Consider the following 18,029-nt stretch of genomic DNA (forward strand, 5'->3'; position numbering starts at 1 on the left):
TCTGCTCCCCAATCGTTTCTAAACAAGCTGGAATCTGCCCTTTGGAGCTCTCAACAGAAACACACAGAGTCCAGGGGTGGGGCCCAGGCCCCAAGGGTGAAGAAAGCTGTGTTCGCCAGTGGCCTGCGGAAGTAAGGAAAAGAGGGGGAGGCTGAGGGGACAGAGGGTGCGTCAGAGGGCCCTAAAAGAGGAAGTCGCCCAGTATCAGTTCTGCTCCCGAGGATGGGAAATACCCTCCATGCTCCCAGCCCCGGGCAGCTGTCCCCATCTCCTCACCTGAAGCCACAGACCTGAGGCCAGGGCCACCTGGCTCCTGGGCCCCATCCTCCCTTTCAAGTTTCCCCAAGGCTACTGAGTTCTGAGCACTTCCAGGGGCATAGGCCAGGCATGGACTGCAGACCCAGGATCCCTGCTAGGCACGGTGTGGGTAGAGAGTTTTATTGGGGTCGGGCCAGGTGCAGCGGCTCACACCTGTAATCCCAGCACTTTGGGAGGCTGAGGTGGGTGGATCACTTGAGGTTAGGAGTTCAGGACCAGCCTGGCCACATGGTGAAATCCCATCTCTATTAAAAATATAAAAGTTAGTTGGGCATGATGGCATGCACCTGTAATCCCAGCTACTTGGGAGGCTGAGGCAGGAGGATCCCTTGAACCTGGGAGACAGAAGTTGCAGTGAGCCAAGATCCCACCACTGCACTCCAGCCTGGGCAACAGGGTGAGACTCCGTCAGAAAGGAAGGAAGGAAGGAAGGAAGGAAGGAAGGAAGGAAGGAAGGAAGGAAGGAAGGAAGGAAGGAAGGAGGGAGGGAGGGAGGGAGGGAGGGAGGGAGGGAGGGAGGGAGGGAGGGAGGGAAGGAAGGAAAGAAGGAAGGAAGGAAGGAAGGAAGGAAGGAAGGAAGGAAGGAAGGAAGGAAGGAAGGATGGATGGATGGATGGATTACTGGGGCCCGAACCTCAGGGATTAGGAAACAGGCCCCAGTCCTCAGAATTGAAATCCAAGGAAGGAAGCTGAAGACAACCCATCTCCCCTCCCTGCTATTCCAAGAGGCCTTCAAGGAAGGGAGGGGTCCCAGAACCATTAAGGGGCCTTCCTCACTCCCACTTACTCAGGGACAGAAGACTCAGTTGAAGACCTCCAAATCCAGAGACTTGGTAGTTAAGTCAAAGCCTGGCTATGCTGGGAGGATGGCCGCCAGACCCTGGCAGAAAATGGGGTAAGGGCTGGTAAAGCTCCTCGCCTTCCTTCCTCTACAATCTGCTACAACCCAAAAAGAGAAATGAGGCTTCAGGAAAGGGAGCATAGGAAGAGAAATCACACAGCTACCCTCCTCCTCCCCCTTGCTGTACTGGGCTCCTGCATCTGTTGCTGGGCTGCTAGCAGAGGGGCTGGTGGATGGCTGTTCTAACTGCAGGTTTCAGCAGTGACAGGCCCCCTTCTCTTGCCCTACTCCAACCACAGGAGCCCTGAGGACACTGCCTCTCTGGTTTGAACAAGTCTGCACTAAGCACCTTCTGAGCTGATGTCCCATGCACACTCCACCTCCAGTCCAGCAGGGCACAGACCGGAAAAAGGATGATGACTCACGAGGGGAACTGCCCCACTGTCCACCAAACTACAGTAGATTCCTGGTTTCCCTGCTGCATTATCTGGTTTGTTCAGCCTCGCCTGGGTTCCTCTTCACACTCCCACCATTTCCGGCCCCCTTTTGCCACAGGGCAGGCTTTGCACAAGAAATGCAGAACACTGTAAGGTGGCACTCACCCACTCCCCCGTACCCACCCCATCGCAGGGGCCTAGGCAACAAGAACATGTTTCTAGACTGTTCTCAGCACTGCACATCAAAATTGGGAGTTGGTCATGTTTGGGATGCACTAAGGCCTTCAGCAGTAAGAGAACAGGCCCAGATTGGGGACGGGGCAAGGGGAGGGTTGAAAGTGCTGGAACCAAGTACAGAGTGGGGCGGGGCAGAGTCGAGGCCCAGCTCAGGCTTCAGGGAAATTGGCCTCAGGTGGGAATGTTAAAACCATGTCTGGAATCACCTCTGTGTAATTTGCCTATTTGAAGCTATGACTGACTTTCTGGCCCCTGGTCAACCGTACAAGGGGAGGTGACTGGAGATACCCCATAAAGAAACTCCCCACTGGTGTCTGGAGGCCTCGCCCACACTGGACTGCACTGGGCAGGGCCGGTTCTCCAGGACATCTCTGACCCCTCCTACAGGCTCAGGGGCTTCCCGGGATCCAGCTCCCTCCTGAGGAATGGCGGCCTCTTTTAGTTCTGTGAGAAAGCCGCTGCTGCCCAGCCAGACTCCATCCCCGGAGGCCTGACTCCCCAGGACTCCCATGCCATAGGCTGATGGCATATTCAGAGGAGACCCCCTCATTCTCCACAATGAGAGGCTAGGCCAGGCCTTGAAGATCCAAGGGGATGAGGGCAGTCCAGGGGAGTCTGGGAGGGGCAAGAACTGCCGGAGGGAGAAATGGTTTGGATGGGAAAAAGTATCTGAGATGAGGGGAAGGGATTGGCTTGAAGGCAGTTAAGGGAAGGTGTGGCCAAATGATCGGTGGGCCGTGAAGCAGGGGAGGCTCCTGGGCGTGGAAAGCTCAGAACTGAAGTGATGCTTCTCAGAGATATTGGCCATCTGGATATTTCATCTCAGAGCAAGAGCTGAGATAAAAAGCTCTGCTCTAGAAGCTTCCACCTTGAATACAAACAGAACCTTCCTGGGAAGGAAAGGCTGGGCATGGATTGGGTGGACAGGAGGAAACAGGGCAGGCCTAGTGCCAGAAGCGGGTGGGGGAAAACATGACCCCAAGCCTGAGATCAGCACTAGAAGACAGGGGATGAACCAGATAATCTCTTTGGGTTCCAAATGGTCCTTGGTGCGAGGCTTGGGTGCCTGGACTGTCTTAAGACCTTACTTGGACATCAGGCTCACTCGGCAGCTCTCCCAACTCCAACTCCTCTCCCCAGGGCTCCACAAGCTGCTGCCTCTGCATCAGACTAGCCTGTTGGAGAACTTCATGTAGCCACCATCTGAGCTGCTGATGTGACCACTGATGGTGAAGGGCGGACCCATCTCTAGATCCTTCAGGTTCCTGAAAAAGATGACCCAATCAGGCTACTGGAGCTGATAACCTAGCCTCTCCCTGGGACCCCATCTCCCTTGACTCCAGGGCACCAACTCACTGACTTGTCTTCCAGAAAAGCAAGTGGGCCAATTACTGTAATCATCTCTCAGGGCCAAAGGAGGTACAGCCCTGTCTGTGGCAAGTAGATGAGATGACCAGTGCCAAGAGGACTTCTGGCTCGCACTCCCTGAATCCCTGATTTTCTCATATGCTCCTCTTTTTGATACCATCTTGTGCCTGAGATTACATTATCTGTAATCAGATCTGTCTCCAGCAGAGACATGAAATGCTTGAAGACAGAGACTATGCCCAGTCATCTTTGTACTCCTTGAAACTAATACCGCAGTAGTGGTGGTTATGATAGAATCTTTCTGAATAAATGAAAAGGAAGGAAGGAAGGAAGGAAGGAAGGAAGGAAGGAAGGAAGGAAGGAAGGAAGGAAGGAAGGCAGGCTCTGCCTGCTTGGGGAAGAGATGGATGGATGGATGGATGGATGGATGGATGGATGGATGGAAGGATGGATGGATATTCCCTGCCTAAGGGTGAGTGTTAAGGAGATCATTGTCATCAGGGTTTCACATAGTCCTGTCTGTGTTCAAATTTTAATTCATGGGACTTTTCTAAATGGATTCCCGTGCCCTTCTTTTGTTTTCTTAGGGGCATGAACAGAAGAAAGGAAAGGGAACCAGTCAGTTCTTACTCTATCTTTGATTGTTTTTCTGTTATATCTACCCCCAACCCCCACATCACCCAGATTTCCCTGAATTTACTCACCGGATTTGGTATAAGTTGAAGACAAAATTAGGCCCTAGGAGGACAATCCAAAAAGAGAGGGTTAGTACCTCCAGGGGAAGCAGTCCATCACCCTTCTAAGAATGTCTGGTGCTCCCTCTCCCTTGTCTGGAGGAGGAAGGTGGCTGGACTGGACCTCAGGATGGGGTGGGAGCATCCCAGCCTCCTTCAGGGCCCCCCATTAAGGGTTCTGATTATCCTGGGATGAAGGCAGTCCTAGCCTGGACCCCAAAAGAACCAGACCTGGGTTTGAATTCAGACTCCACCTCATTCTAACTCCATGACCTTAGCCTCATGTCCCCATTTTTAAAAATGAAGCCTATAATAATGTCTTTCTCATGTGGAATTTTAAAGAAAATCATATTAGATGAAAGTGCATTGGCACATAGTAGGTGCCTGACAAATATCCATGGACTCTGTTAAAGTTAACTGCAGATCTAGGAAATAGTCTCTACCTCTTGGCATTCCAGCACACCCTTCCAGCTTTCCCAGAATCCAGTGAAAAGTGCAGCTGTGTCTAGAGTTGGGAACACCACAGCAATTTCCAGGAGACTCCCAGAGAAGCTGATACCTCCACAAGCTTAGGAGAGGGCCCCAAGACCCATAGGCAGGGGCAGAGACACAAAAGGAGCCAGAGTTAGACCACTTGGAGCTTGGCCTGTCTAGCCTGTTGCTCTTGGCCTTGGGGGTCCACACAGACCCCTGGCATGGACGCTGAAGGAGGAGGAAGCTGGCGGCTTGCTGGGGTGGGAGGAGCCCCCATTCCCTCGATAAAGGCGCCATTGCCCCACCTCACCACCTCAACTGCTCAGTCACCCACTCAAGTCTTCAACCACTGCAACCACCACAGGAAATATTTTTGCATCCCACCATGCTGAAGAGTTTGCAGCCCTGCCAGGCATTGCTATGGGAGAGGAGGAGCTGGGCAGAACTGGGGCGACAGGGCCCAGTGCACACTCACCCTCCCAGCAGTACCCGCGCTGGTACCACTTGGCCAGGCTGTAGCCGAGGATGGACACGAGCAGCAGCAACAGCCCCACGCCAAGGATCAGGCCCAAGGTGCTGATGGAGTCCTCACCTGCAGAGACACACAGTTGTGCACCCTCCCACAGCCCCCTGCACCAAGCCACCTGCACCACATTCCAAAGCTCCTCTCCTCCCTTCCCACTGCCCACCAACATAACTCCCCTGGGAGCCTTGCTCTGAGCCCGAGGATTCAGCCCAGCTAGACTAAGATGAAAATGTTTGACACCTGAATTTTTAGAGTGAGCCTATCCAGTATTTGGAGCTTATTAATCCAAAGGAATAGTCATCTGATAGTAGAGATTGTTTGAGGTCTTTTTGAAGCCACAGGCACTCTACCTGGAAAAGGCTCTGCCTGTCTGGGGGAGAGCCTGGGACGTCCCGCCTCAGCATGAGCCAGGTGATCGGAGGGGCCACCTGGAGGGTCCAAGAACACCTACCTAGGAGCCTCAGTCCCCACTCCCCTTTGCAAAGCCCATGCACCCAGTGGCAGCAGGGTGTTAACCCTTGAGCTCTGTTTGCTGCCTGTACTTACCACTTCTTCCCTTTTTGTGGTATGAGCTCTTAGCTAAATTTACATTTTATTTGTAAAGCCAAACCAAGAAAGAGAGAGAGAGAGGTTGGAAACCTGCAGGGAGATGAGACAGGCCGTGGTCGAAGCAGAAAGGGCAACCGGTTCTGAGGAAGAGGCTGACAGTAGGGGCACCCTAGGGACAACCCACCTCTGCTGGGGCAGGGAATCAGGAAGGCCAGCCCCACTCCCGCCTGATGCCAGGAGTGTGGAAGAATGAAATGATTCCCCATTTGGTGTCCTGAGGTTCCAGGGATATTGCCAAGAGGCCAGGAGTTGCAGTGGTTGAGCTCAGACTTTAGGTGAAGGCTAGCATCTGAAGCCTAGATCCACTGGCTTATTTGCAAACTGTGAGACCCTGACACATGCAAGTCCCTTTACCTTTCTGAACTTCAACTGCTCTGATGGAAAATAAGACTAATATTAAATACACATAGATTTGTTGTGACAATTAAAAGACATACCATATGTAGAGAGCACTTAGGAGAGGATCTGGCATACACTAAATGCTCAATAGATATAAATTACATCATTATTGTTGTCATTAGTATTATCAAATGGTGCACTTGTATTTTTTAAGTATTTCACAATTCTCCCATTAAAAATGGTATGCCCATGCTATGCCCCTTGGTCCTTCCTCTCACTAGCAACCAGGTTATTCTCTACTCAGTGAAGAGAATGTAACAGCCAAATGCAGAGGGAAGCGGTCTCTCCTTTCAGTTTTAAGTTCCAAAAACCCATGCCCTTAGAGAGAGGGGAAGAATTCACAGCATAGACAAGAAGTGAGCCAGAACCAGAATTACCCTCCTCATCATACTAGGAAAAAATACCCAACCCAGAGAGATGAAAGAGATAAAGAAAAAGGCCAGGTTATAAAGATGCTGATGGGTCCCAGAGAGAGCAACCTTGTTCCCTGCTTCAAAGTCAAGCCCCGGGAAGGCAATAGAATTCCCAGATGGAGTTGTGGGGGATCCAAGAGCTGGGCTGAGCTCCAAGACAGCAAGAGCCCAGATAAGAATAGTTGCATGGGGTGCCTTGCCAAATGGAGCCTCATGCAGCCTTGAAAAGTTGTTGTCATGACATGAGAGTAACCAAATGATTCCTGTATCCACAAGAGAGGCAGGGAAGTCATAGAGAGCCCCTCCAGACCTGGAGGAGCCATAGAGCTGGGATCTAGGGACACTTCTGCAGCATCCTTTAGGACTGACGCTCAAAGCCTATTCCAGATGATGGCCATCCCTATGGGTACTGGTGTGAGCAGATGACATCAGGAACTATGCACTTCTCCCTACCCCCACCCTTTAACCCCTCCCCAAGAAAAGAGGGGAACAGGGATCTCCCAGTGACTAAAATTAAAATTATGCTATCTTAACAGGCTGAGACTGAAAATAGAAGTTAGATTTTAGAAAAAACAAAGTTACATTTCTTGCATACATGAGTTTATCCACTGAAATGTATGCCTCCTACTAAGACCACGATGATGAAGATGACAAATATTATTACTGTGTGGAGGCAACTACTTGTCCACCAAAATCCACTCTCCTCAGGCTTTTTTGCAGTTATGTGCCAACTGGAATGATAATAGCCTGGACAAATGTGGAAGTCACATGCTGAAGATGCCAAAGCTGCTATCAAATTGAATCCCTGAGTCACCATGTGGAGGACAGCCATCAGAGACATGAACACCTACTTAGACTAGAGGTCTAAGTAAGCTTCTGTTGTGTTTCAGCCATAATTAGTTTGGATCTGCTTGTTACAGCAGTTTAGCCTGCTTGACCAATGTAATTACTAATCTTATTTGACTCTATGCAATCATTTTTAGCTAGACAGCCAGGTAAAAGGAAGAAGCAGGAGATGACACACTCCTGTGCTATGGAAAGAAAGGCTTATTATTGACCCCAATCCTGGAGTCCAGCATGGAAGTGAGCTATTGTCCCAGGACCCCAGAACACAAGAACAGCTTAAATGCTGGCAGAGAAGCGTGTGTGGGCAGTGGCCGTGGGAACTGGAAGGTGCTTCAAGGGAGGCAGCTACAGATGGTTGGGAAGGGGAGGGGAACAATGGAATAGCCTCTTGCAAGCCCAAGTAGCTTCCAGTCTTTCTGCAAGTATTTAACTGCATCTTCTCTGTGCGAGGCACTGTTCCAGACACTTGTATTAAAGCAATAAAATATGTGAAATCCCCTGTCCTCACAGAGATTACATTCCAGTGAAGGGAGACAGGCAATAAACAAAATAAAGAAATTGATTATATAGCATATTAGAGGGTGGTAAATGCTAGAGAAAACAAATAAGCAGAAAGAAAGCATTGTACAGGGAGAGAGCAGTTTTAAATAAAGTGGTCAAGGAAGGTCTTATGACAAATGTAACAATTGAAGAGCAAAGACCTAAAGGAGGTGTATTAGTTTATTGTCACACTACTAATAAAAACATACCTGAGACTGGATAATTTATAAAGGAAAGAGGTTTAATTGACTCACAGTTCAGCATGGCTGGGGAGGTCTCAGGAAACTTATAATCAGGGTGGAAGGGGAAGCAAACACATCCTTCTTCACATGATGACAGGAAGGAGAAGAGTGCCAAGCAAAAGCAGGGAAAGTCCCTTATAAAACCATCAAATCTCATGAGAACTCACTCACTATCAGAAGAACAGCATGAGGGTAACAACCTTCATGATTAAATTACTTCCCACCTGATCCCTCTCACAACACATGGGGATTATGGGAACTACAATTCAAGATGAGATTTGGGTGAGGACACAGCCAAACCATATCAGGAGGTGAGAGAAGAAACAAGCCTTAGAGGTATCTAGAGTGAAAATGTCTAAGCAGAGAGAGCAGTGGGTACAAATGAGGCAGGAGCATGCCTAGCAGGTTCCAGAAGCATCCAGGAGTCCAGGGTGATGAGCAGGAAGGCAGCAGGAGAGGAGGTCCAGGAGTCAAATAATGTAGTGTTCTGAAGACAATGAGGGGAGCTTGGCTTTTCCTCTGAGTGAGATGGGGAGTCACTTGAGGACTTGGAGCAGAGAAAGACATGACCCAATGCCTTAAAATGATGTCTCTGACTGGCTACTGTGTTAAGAATTAAAGAGGTAGGGAATGATGCTGGGGAAAGGGGGCCAGTCAGGAGGCTACTGCAATATCCAAGCAAGAGATGGTAATTGCAGGAAAGCAGTGCAAGGAACTAAGAGGCCAAGGTCAAAGAAGATCATCTCTGTGGATGACAGAGAGAGGAACAGTGACCCAAGGGCTCAAATCTTCAAGAACTAAGGGTTAGTGACTCACAGGTGGACGGACAGATGACAACACAGCGTCATAGTGATACTGGTGGTGTTTGTGGAAGTTGGGGTTTGAAGGGTTTCATTAAAGAAAAGTCTGTCCAAAAGTAGGAAATACCAGTAGGAAAGCACCAGCAGGGAAATCACAGGCCTTCCAGAGACCCCAAGGTGAGGGAAGAAGATGCTATGTCTCCATTGTTACTTTTTTGTCCCCTCTACACAGTGCCTTCTGACTTAGGCAGCTTGCAGAAACAATCACTCTATTTTACCTCTTGATCTTTCTGGGATGCTCCTTTACCTAATATTCTTTAGTCTTCTTTTTAATACTTGTACATTTTTATTATACAATATTTCATGCCTATAAGAAGTACATAAAATAGCATGAAGAACAGCCAGCCATGTGCCTACTACTAATTTTTCAAAGAATTCTAAAATGTTACCATTCTTACTTATAAAGTAGCTCCATTTCAGAGTAGTCCTCTCCTATCTCTCTCTCCAAGTAAATACCATTCCAAATTTGGTGTTTATCTCTTCTATACACCTTTTTTATATAATTACTTCATATTTTTAATAAATTCTATATATCTATGTAGATATAGAGATATATAGCATTGTTTTACATGTTTTCAAACTTCATGAAAATTGTATTAGGACCACTTCCACTTCTGGCCATGGTGGAATAATAGGGACCAGGTTTACTCTCCTACTTTAGTAACTAGAAAACCAACAAACCATCTAAAACAATGGGCAAAGGTAGTACAGAATAGTGATCCCTGAAGGAAGGAAATAAAATGAAGAGCTCTCTAGGATTGCCTAGCTTATTGCCTGGGTGAGTTCCCTAAGTTCCAGCACCGGAGGGAAAACCCAGAAAGAGCCCAGCAGTCAAATGGAGGAGTCAATTTAGAGTTCCGGGAAGCCCAGGAAGCAAAAATTTATAGGACAAAACACCAGAGAGAAGGGAGCTGGACAGAGACAAGGACCCACAGAGATCTGCAAAGGGATCCCCCAAAGTCTTTGGCTGTGGCTTGCCTTTTAAGTTTGCTTATAGTGTCTTTCTTGAGCAGAATTTTAACTAATATTTTAATCAAATTTATCCATATGTGTGCTTTTTAAAAATCTTATTTAAGACATCCATCTCTACTCCAAGACATACTTCTTAATTTTTTTCTAAAAGTTTTAACATTTTGTTTTTTACAGTTTAGGACTTTAATCAACCTGGAATTCATTTTGTTTACATTTTCTCCATAATTTTTATATGGAAATTAATTTTCTATCCTTTTCCCCTTCATTGCTGCTGCTTTCATATATCAAGTTATACAGATGTGCCTGCTTCTTTTTCTGGACTTTCCCCTGTCTTCTATTTGTCTACATGTCTGTCACTGGACACTAGACATGTAATGACAAACACTGCTACATTATCTTAATTACTATGGCCTCATAATAAATCTTGGCTGGACGTGGTGACTTACGCCTGTAATCCCCGCACTTTGGGAAGCCGAGATGGTGGGATCAACTGAGGTCAGGAGTTCAAGGCGACCAACCTGGTCAACATGGTGAAACCCTGTCTCTACTAAAAATACAAAAATTAGCCAGGTGTGGTAGTGGGCAAATGTAATCCCAGCTACTCAGGAGGCTGAGGCAGGAGAATTGCTTGAACCTGGGCAGCAGAGGTTGCAGTGAGCCGAGATAGCAGCAGTGCACTCCAGCCTGGGCAAGAAAATGAGACTCAATCATTCATAAATAAATAAATAAATAAATCTTGATAACTGGTAAAATAAACGCTCCACTCTATCCTCCCTCATAAGCATGTTAGTTATTCTGAGTACTTTGCTCTTTCTTGTGAATTTGGGAATTTGTTTTTCAAGGTCAGTGAAAATCTCTATTAGAATTTGATTGAGGTAGCAGTAAATGTATAGGTTTATTTGCATAAAACTTATATATTTGAGATACTGAGTCCTCAGACTTACAAGTATGGCAAATGTTTTCATTTATTTTGGGTCATCTTTTAGAGACTATCATATGTTTTTTTTTTCTTTCTTTTTTTTTTTTTTTTTTTGAGACGGAGTCTCGCTCTGTCGCCCAGGCTGGAGTGCAGTGGCCGGATCTCAGCTCACAGCAAGCTCCGCCTCCCGGGTTTACACCATTCTCCTGCCTCAGCCTCCCGAGTAGCTGGGACTACAGGCGCCCGCCACCTCGCCCGGCTAGTTTTTTGTATTTTTTAGTAGAGACGGGGTTTCACCGTATTAGCCAGGATGGTCTCGATTTCCTGACCTCGTGATCCGCCCGTCTCGGCCTCCCAAAGTGCTGGGATTACAGGCTTGAGCCACCGTGCCCGGCCGAGACTATCATATGTTTTATAATTTGTCCCTTAAATGCTTGGTACTCTTCTTACTAGATTTATTCCTCAGTACTTTATAATGTTGTTGTAAGTGTGAATGGGAGCTTGTTTTGTGTACATTGGTCTTCCATGTAATAGTGTTGCTGAATTCTCTCATTCTAATCATTTTCTTCTGGTCTCCCTTGGATGTGTAGACTATTATATTGTCCACAAATAAAGGTCATTTGGTTTCTTACTTTCTGTTCTTATGTGTCTCAATTTATTTTTCTTGTCTAATTGTATTCGTTAGAACTTCCAGTATAATGTACTTTGATATATGTATTTGATGCTCTAAATGTACTCCTAAACATCGCTTTAGCTTAATTTTATAAGACTTGATATGTAATATTTTTACCTTTGTCTGATCTAAATGTTTTGTAATTTCCACTGGGATATCCTCTTTAACCCTTGAGGTATTTGGCAGTGCCTTTTTAGTTTCCGAATTCACAGGGTAAGGTGTTTTTTTTTTTTTTTTTTTTTTACTATTTATTAAGACGGACATGAGTTAAAGAGTTATGGCTGGTATAAGAAAAGAGTAACAGTTAATTTAATTTTAATAGTAGCTCAATGTTTTCATCTAACTCATGAAGTCAAAGTAAAGCTTTTAGAAGCTTACTCTGTAGGAGGTAAAACATTGGAAATTATTGGGAATGTTACTGAAAATTCAGTTTAAAAGTTTGACATTAACAATAAAATTTTTTTACTTACTTTTGTCACTCTAAACTTCAGTCTTAGATATTTTTTCTGACCTATCTTCTACCTGACTAATTCTCTCTTCAGCTGTGTCTAATCTGCCATTAATCATCCTTAGTGTTTTAATTTGTTATTGTTTTTCATTTCCATAATTTTAACTTTTAACTTTTTTTATAATTTCCAATATTTGTTAAATTTTTCCATTATATCTAATTTTATATCATTTGCTATACATCTTTCCCATATTTTTTATTGGTTGTTCTAGGGTTTATAAAATGTATCTTTAACTTATCACAGTCACATATAAGAGGGAAAATAAAGATATTCCATATAAAAACTAATCAAAGGAAAGCTGAAGTGGCTATATTGATATCAGACAAAAAAGATTTTAAAACAAGAAATATTACCAAGGATAAAGAAGGACATTTCATAATGATAACAGGGACAATTCATCAAGAGGACATTTCATTATATAGCTTTAAAATATAAAAAGAAAAAATGAATAAAACTGAAAGACAAACTTTAAAAATTCGTAATTATTATTAGAGATTTCAACTCTTCTCTCTCAGCAATTGGTAGAACAGGAAATCAGGTAAGGATGTAGAAGACACAAATAACACTGTCAGCCAACTTGACCTTGTAGACATTTACAGAACACTACATCCAACATCTGTGGAATACACGTTGTTCTCAAGTATATATGGAGCATTCATCAAGACAGATCATATGCTAAACCATAAAACTATAAGTCTGTTTTTTTTTTTTTTTTTTTTTTTTTTTTTTTTTTTTTTTTGTGACTGAGTCTTGCTCTATCGCCAGGCTGGAGTGCAGTGGCGCAATCTCGGCTCATTGCAATCTCCACCTCCCTGGTTCAAGTGATTCTCCTGCCTCAGCCTCCCAAGTAGCTGGGACTACAGGTGCCTGCCACCATGCCTTGCTAATTTTTGTATTTTTAGTACAGAAGGGGTTTCACCATGTTGGCAAGGATGGTCTTGATCTCTTGACCTCATGATCCGCCTGCCTTGGCCTCCCAAAGTGCTGGGATTACAGACGTGAGCCACCGCGCCTGGCCCAATAATAAGTCTAAGTAAATAAATCTCGATAAATTTTTAGAAGTTAAAATAATATACAATATGTTCCCTGACCACAGAATTATATTGGAAAATAAAAACAAAAAGATATCTGGAAAACATCTCAATATTCAGAAATTAAACAACACACTTTTAAAATCATCCTGGGTAAAAGAAGATACCACAAGGGAAATTAGAAAATACTTGGATCTGAATGATATTGAAAACACAACATATCAAAAATGTAAGTTGAGGAGACAGTCCAAGGCAGCTAAAGTTCACAAGACAGAGGAAAAAGCTGCATCGGGTAAAAAATCTAGCGATGTGCAGAGGGACCCCCTCAAGTATTCAATAAGTAATGAGTGTATGTGTGTTAAAGGAGCTACCTGAGGCCAGAGAATCATCTGAAAGCATTCGTGGGAAACAGTGTCTAGCATTCAAATAGCGCTAGAAGCAGTGCCTATTCCCATAAGCCAGACTAGAAAAACTCATAATTCACAGGGTATTGGATAGGGAACTCAGGAAGCTCTTTCCTTAGTGGTGAGAATAATTAGCCTTAGACTGTTCAGCCTAAGGCTAATTACTTCCACCACTTTGGGTCTTGGTTTTATGATTTGTCTACTGCTCTGAACCCATCTAACAAATCATAAAACCAAGACCCAAAAAGGTCAAACTGCTTCCAAGTAACTTAACTGCTTCCCAATATATTTATAGGCAAACGAAAATATCTAGCACTCAGCAAAGTAAAAATTCACAATATCCTCATTCGACCAAATATTACCAGGCACTCAGAGAGGCAGAGCAAAATGACTCATAATGAACAGAACAATCAACAGAGCACAGGCCTTGGAATCCTGCAGCCTGGGTCTGAATCCTATTTACTTATCAGTCTGAAGCCTTCAGCAAGTTATATAACCACGAAGAGTCTCAGTTTCATGTGTGTGTGAAAAAGAGGGAAAGGGAGAAAGAGAGATTCAATAAGTCTCAAATTATAAAAGACCCAAATTTTTTAAGACCCAAATTATTTCCAGGGATGAAAACTACAACACCTGAGATGAAAATTAAATTGAATGGAATCAACAGCAGACTAGGCATTACAGAAGATAAAAATAGTGCACTTGAAGGCATAGCAATAGAAACTATCCAAGATGAGACATAGAGGGAAAAAAAAGCAATAAAACAAATGAAAAAGCTGGGCGTGGTGGCTCAAGCCTGTAATCCCAGCACTTTGGGAGGCCAAGGAGGATGGATCACTTGAGGTCAGGAGTTCCAGAACAGCCTGGTCAAAATGGTGAAACTCCATCTCTACCAAAAATATTTTAAAAATTAGCCAGATGTGGTGGCATGCACCTATAATACCAGCAACTCAGGAGGCTGAGGAAGGAGAATCGCTTGAACATGGGTGCTGGAGGTTGTGCTGCACTCCAGCCTGGGTGATAGAGTGAGACACAAAAGAAAGAGAGAAAGAGAGAGAGAGGAAGGAAGGAAGGAAGGAAGGAAGGAAGGAAGGAAGGAAGGAAGGAAGGAAGGAAGGAAGGAAGGGAGGGAGGGAGGGAGGGAGGGAGGGAGGGAGGGAGGGAGGGAGGGAGGGAGGGAGGGAGGGAGGAAAGAGTATCAGTGAGGTTTAGGACAACTTCAAACCACCTAATATATGTGTAATTAGATTCCCTGAAGGAGAAAACGAGGGAAAACAGAAAAAAAAAAAAAATTGATGAGATATGGCCAACAATTTTCCAATTTTGAAGAACCTATCAAGTTATTTGTTCAAACAAGACATTTCTTTTCCTATGAGGAATTCTAGTGTCCATGGTTGATACCATAACTCTTTTTTTATTACATCAAGGAAGGCCTAAACTATCCTCAGGAACAAATAGACTACATTTCCTTTCAACCAATCCTTCATAAGAATCATTCTTTTTAACTAAACCATAGTATAGGTTGGAAAATATACATGTCAAGGGTGTGGTGTCTGGTAAGGTCCTGGGCTGCATGTTTACTGTATTGCTTATAAAGGGTAAGGCCAATTTTTTTTTTTTTTTTTTTTTTTTTTTGGCAGAATCTCGCTCTGTCACCAGGCTGGAGTGCAATGGTGTGATCTTGGCTCACCGCAACCTCCGCCTCCCAGGTTTAAGCAATTCTCCTGTCTCAGCCTTCCAAGTAGCTAGGATTACAGGTCCCTGCCACCATGCTTGGCTAATTTTTGTATTTTTAGTAGAAGCAGGGTTTCACCATGTTGACCAGGCTGGTCTCGAACGCCTGACCTCAGGTGATCTGCCCGCCTCAGCCTCTCAAAGTGCTAGGCTACAGGCGTGAGCCACTGCACCCAACCTCAACTTTTATTTTAGATTCAGGGAGTAGATGTACAAGTTTGTTAAATGAGTATATTGAATGATGCTGAGGTTTGGGGTACAAATGATCCCATTACCCAGGTAGTGAGCTTAGTACCAATAGTTAGTTCTTCAACCCTTGCTCCTCTCCCTCTCTCCCCCATCTAGTGGTCCCTAGTTTCTATTTTTCCCTGTCCATATGTACCCAGTGTTAAGCTTTCACTTGTAAGGGAAAACATGTGGTATCTGATTTTCTGTTCCGGTGTTAATTTGCATAGGATAATGACCTCTAGCTTCATCAATTTTCCTGCAAAGGACAAGATTTTGTTCTTTCTCATGGCTGTGTAGTATTTCATGGTGTATATGTACCACATTTTCTTCATCCAGTCCACTGTTGATGGGCACCTAGGTTGATTCTATGTCTTTGCTGTTGTGAACAGTGCTGCAATGAACATATGAGTGCATGTAACTTTTTGGTAGAACTGCTTATTTTCTTTTGGGTATATACCCAGTAATATGATTGTGGAGTCAAATGGTAGTTCTGTTTTGAGTTTCTTGAAAAATCTCCAAACTGCTTTCCACAGTGGCTGAATTTTACATTTTACATTTACATTTTAATTTACATTTCGACCAACAGTGTATAAACGTTCCCTTTTCTCTGTAGCCTTGCCAACATCTGTTATTTTTTGACTTTTTAATAGTAGTTATGCTTGCTGGCATGAGATGCTATCTCACTATGGTTTTGATTTGCATTTTTCCAATGATACTGATGTTGAGCGTTTTTTTGTGTTTGTTGGCCACTTGTATGTCTTCTTTTGAGAAATGTCTGTTTGTGTCCTTTGCCCACTTTTTAATGGGGTTATTTGGTCTTTGCTTGTCAAATTGCCCAAGTTCCTTATAGATTCTAGATATTAGACCTTTGTTGGATGCATAGATTATGAATATTTTCTCCCATTCTATTGGTTGTCTGTTTGTTCTGTTGATAGTTTCTTTTGCTGTGCAGAAGTTCTTTAGTTTAATTAGGTCCCATTTGTCAGTTTTTATTTTTGTCATAACTGCTTTTGGGCACTTAGTCATAAATTATTCACCAAGGCCAATGTCCAGAATGGTATTTTCTAGCTTTTCTTCTAGGATTTTTACAGTTTTAGGTCTTACACTTAAGTCTTTAATTCATCTTGAGTTAACTTTTGTATACAGTGAAACTTAGGGGTCCAGTTTCAATCTTCTGCAAATGGTTAGCCAGCTATCCCAGCTCCATTTTTTGAATAGGGACTCCTTTCTCCATTTCTTATTATTGTAGCCTTTGTCAAAGATCCAATGGTTGCAGCTTTATTTCTGGGTTCTCTATTCTGTTCCATTGGTCTAATGTGTCTCATTGTACCAGTACCATGCTCTTTTGGTTACTGTAGCCTTGTAGTATAGTTTGAAGTTGGGTAATGTGATGCCTGTGGTAAAGCCAAATATTTTAGAACTAAACATAGAAAATGAATAAGTTGGGGATGAGGGGGTATTTTCTCAATAGAAATGGAGAAGCCTGACCCTTTTTCTCTCCTGGACAATGCCTATACTGAGGTGGGCCAATCTTCAGACACAGCCAGAGTTTTTCTCGGAAATATGTCTAGGATATCTCTACTATATGAATAATTAAAGATGATTTCTTTGGGTTAATATATTCCAAACAGATGTGTTATCATGGGACTCCCACTAGAACATCTGGCTTTAGAAAAATCACTCTTGGTGATCTTGCCAGAATAAATTTCTTGCTTGATTAATTAATATATTCTAATTACTGGCCAAAATAATTGGGACATCAGATGGGCACATGAATCCTTACCTAGGATTTAACAGAGGGAAATAATGTATCTACTGACTCTGCATTCATTAAGATGCAGGTCTTAGGCTGGGCATGGTGGCTCATGCCTGTAATCCTCAGCAGTTTGGGAGACTGAGGCAGGAGAATTGCTTGAGCCCAGGAATTTGAGACCAACCTGAGCAACACAGTGAGACCCTGTTTCTTTTTTAAAAAAATAAAATAAATAAAATAAAATGCAGGTCTTATGCAAGTCTCAGTAGCCAAGAATCTATAGTAAACTGATATTCCTCTCCACAAAATCCAAATTTAAGAAAGGGTCAATAAAACCTTTGCCCCACAGATGTTGCTACAGGTGAAAATTCTCAGATATTTCTCCAACAGGCTGTCAGCTATGTGAATTTTTTAAAACTCCACCACCACTTTTATTTTGCTCGGTAGTTTTTAGTTTTTTAGACTACATTATTATTGCCCATTATTTTGCAGTTGAGGAAACTGTAAATAGAGCTCCTAGTAGTTAAGTAATCACCCAATTCACAGAGCTGTATATGCCAAAGCCACAGTGAAAACTCAGTTCTTTCTGTCGCCAAAACCCATGTCCTTTCCATTATTCTTTATTCTTTATTGCTTAAAATTACTTGTTCTATAAGGCAATTAGACAGAAATAAAATGAATAAAATAAAATAAATTTTAGAAGACATCTCCAGAACTATGCTATGACTTTTAGAGCAGCCTATATGGAGCTTCTTTATGTTAGCAGTTAGATAACCATACCCACTGACTCCTGAAGAGTCCCCTCATCCAATCTACCCACTGCCATCAGTCTACATAAGGACTCACACTTCCAACACCTGTGGCAGGGAGGCACACATCCACATTATCCAAAAGCAGTTTCAGACCACAAAGGTGTTTGAGAGAATGAGGTTCTTCAAAACAGAGTCCTGTTGGTTTTTTTTTTT

The 18,029-nt window shown here is 43.8% G+C and overlaps 1 protein-coding gene across 1 annotated transcript in view; it reads right to left on the reverse strand.

Annotated features, from left to right (window-relative positions):
• Nucleotides 1-18,029, reverse strand: part of LOC105476424 (small integral membrane protein 35) — a 69,184-nt gene that overhangs the window by 15,502 nt on the left and 35,653 nt on the right. Inside the window, exons 3-5 of the mRNA XM_024791137.2 lie at nucleotides 4,885-5,001; nucleotides 3,906-3,939; nucleotides 2,922-3,098 (exon numbers count right to left, since the gene is read on the reverse strand). Coding sequence (XP_024646905.1) covers nucleotides 2,999-3,098; nucleotides 3,906-3,939; nucleotides 4,885-5,001 — 251 coding nt within the window. The 3' untranslated portion in view covers nucleotides 2,922-2,998. The remainder of the gene's footprint in view (nucleotides 1-2,921; nucleotides 3,099-3,905; nucleotides 3,940-4,884; nucleotides 5,002-18,029) is intronic.

The sequence above is a fragment of the Macaca nemestrina genome, chromosome 12 (assembly GCF_043159975.1).
Source record: "Macaca nemestrina isolate mMacNem1 chromosome 12, mMacNem.hap1, whole genome shotgun sequence".
Taxonomy (NCBI): domain Eukaryota; kingdom Metazoa; phylum Chordata; class Mammalia; order Primates; family Cercopithecidae; genus Macaca; species Macaca nemestrina.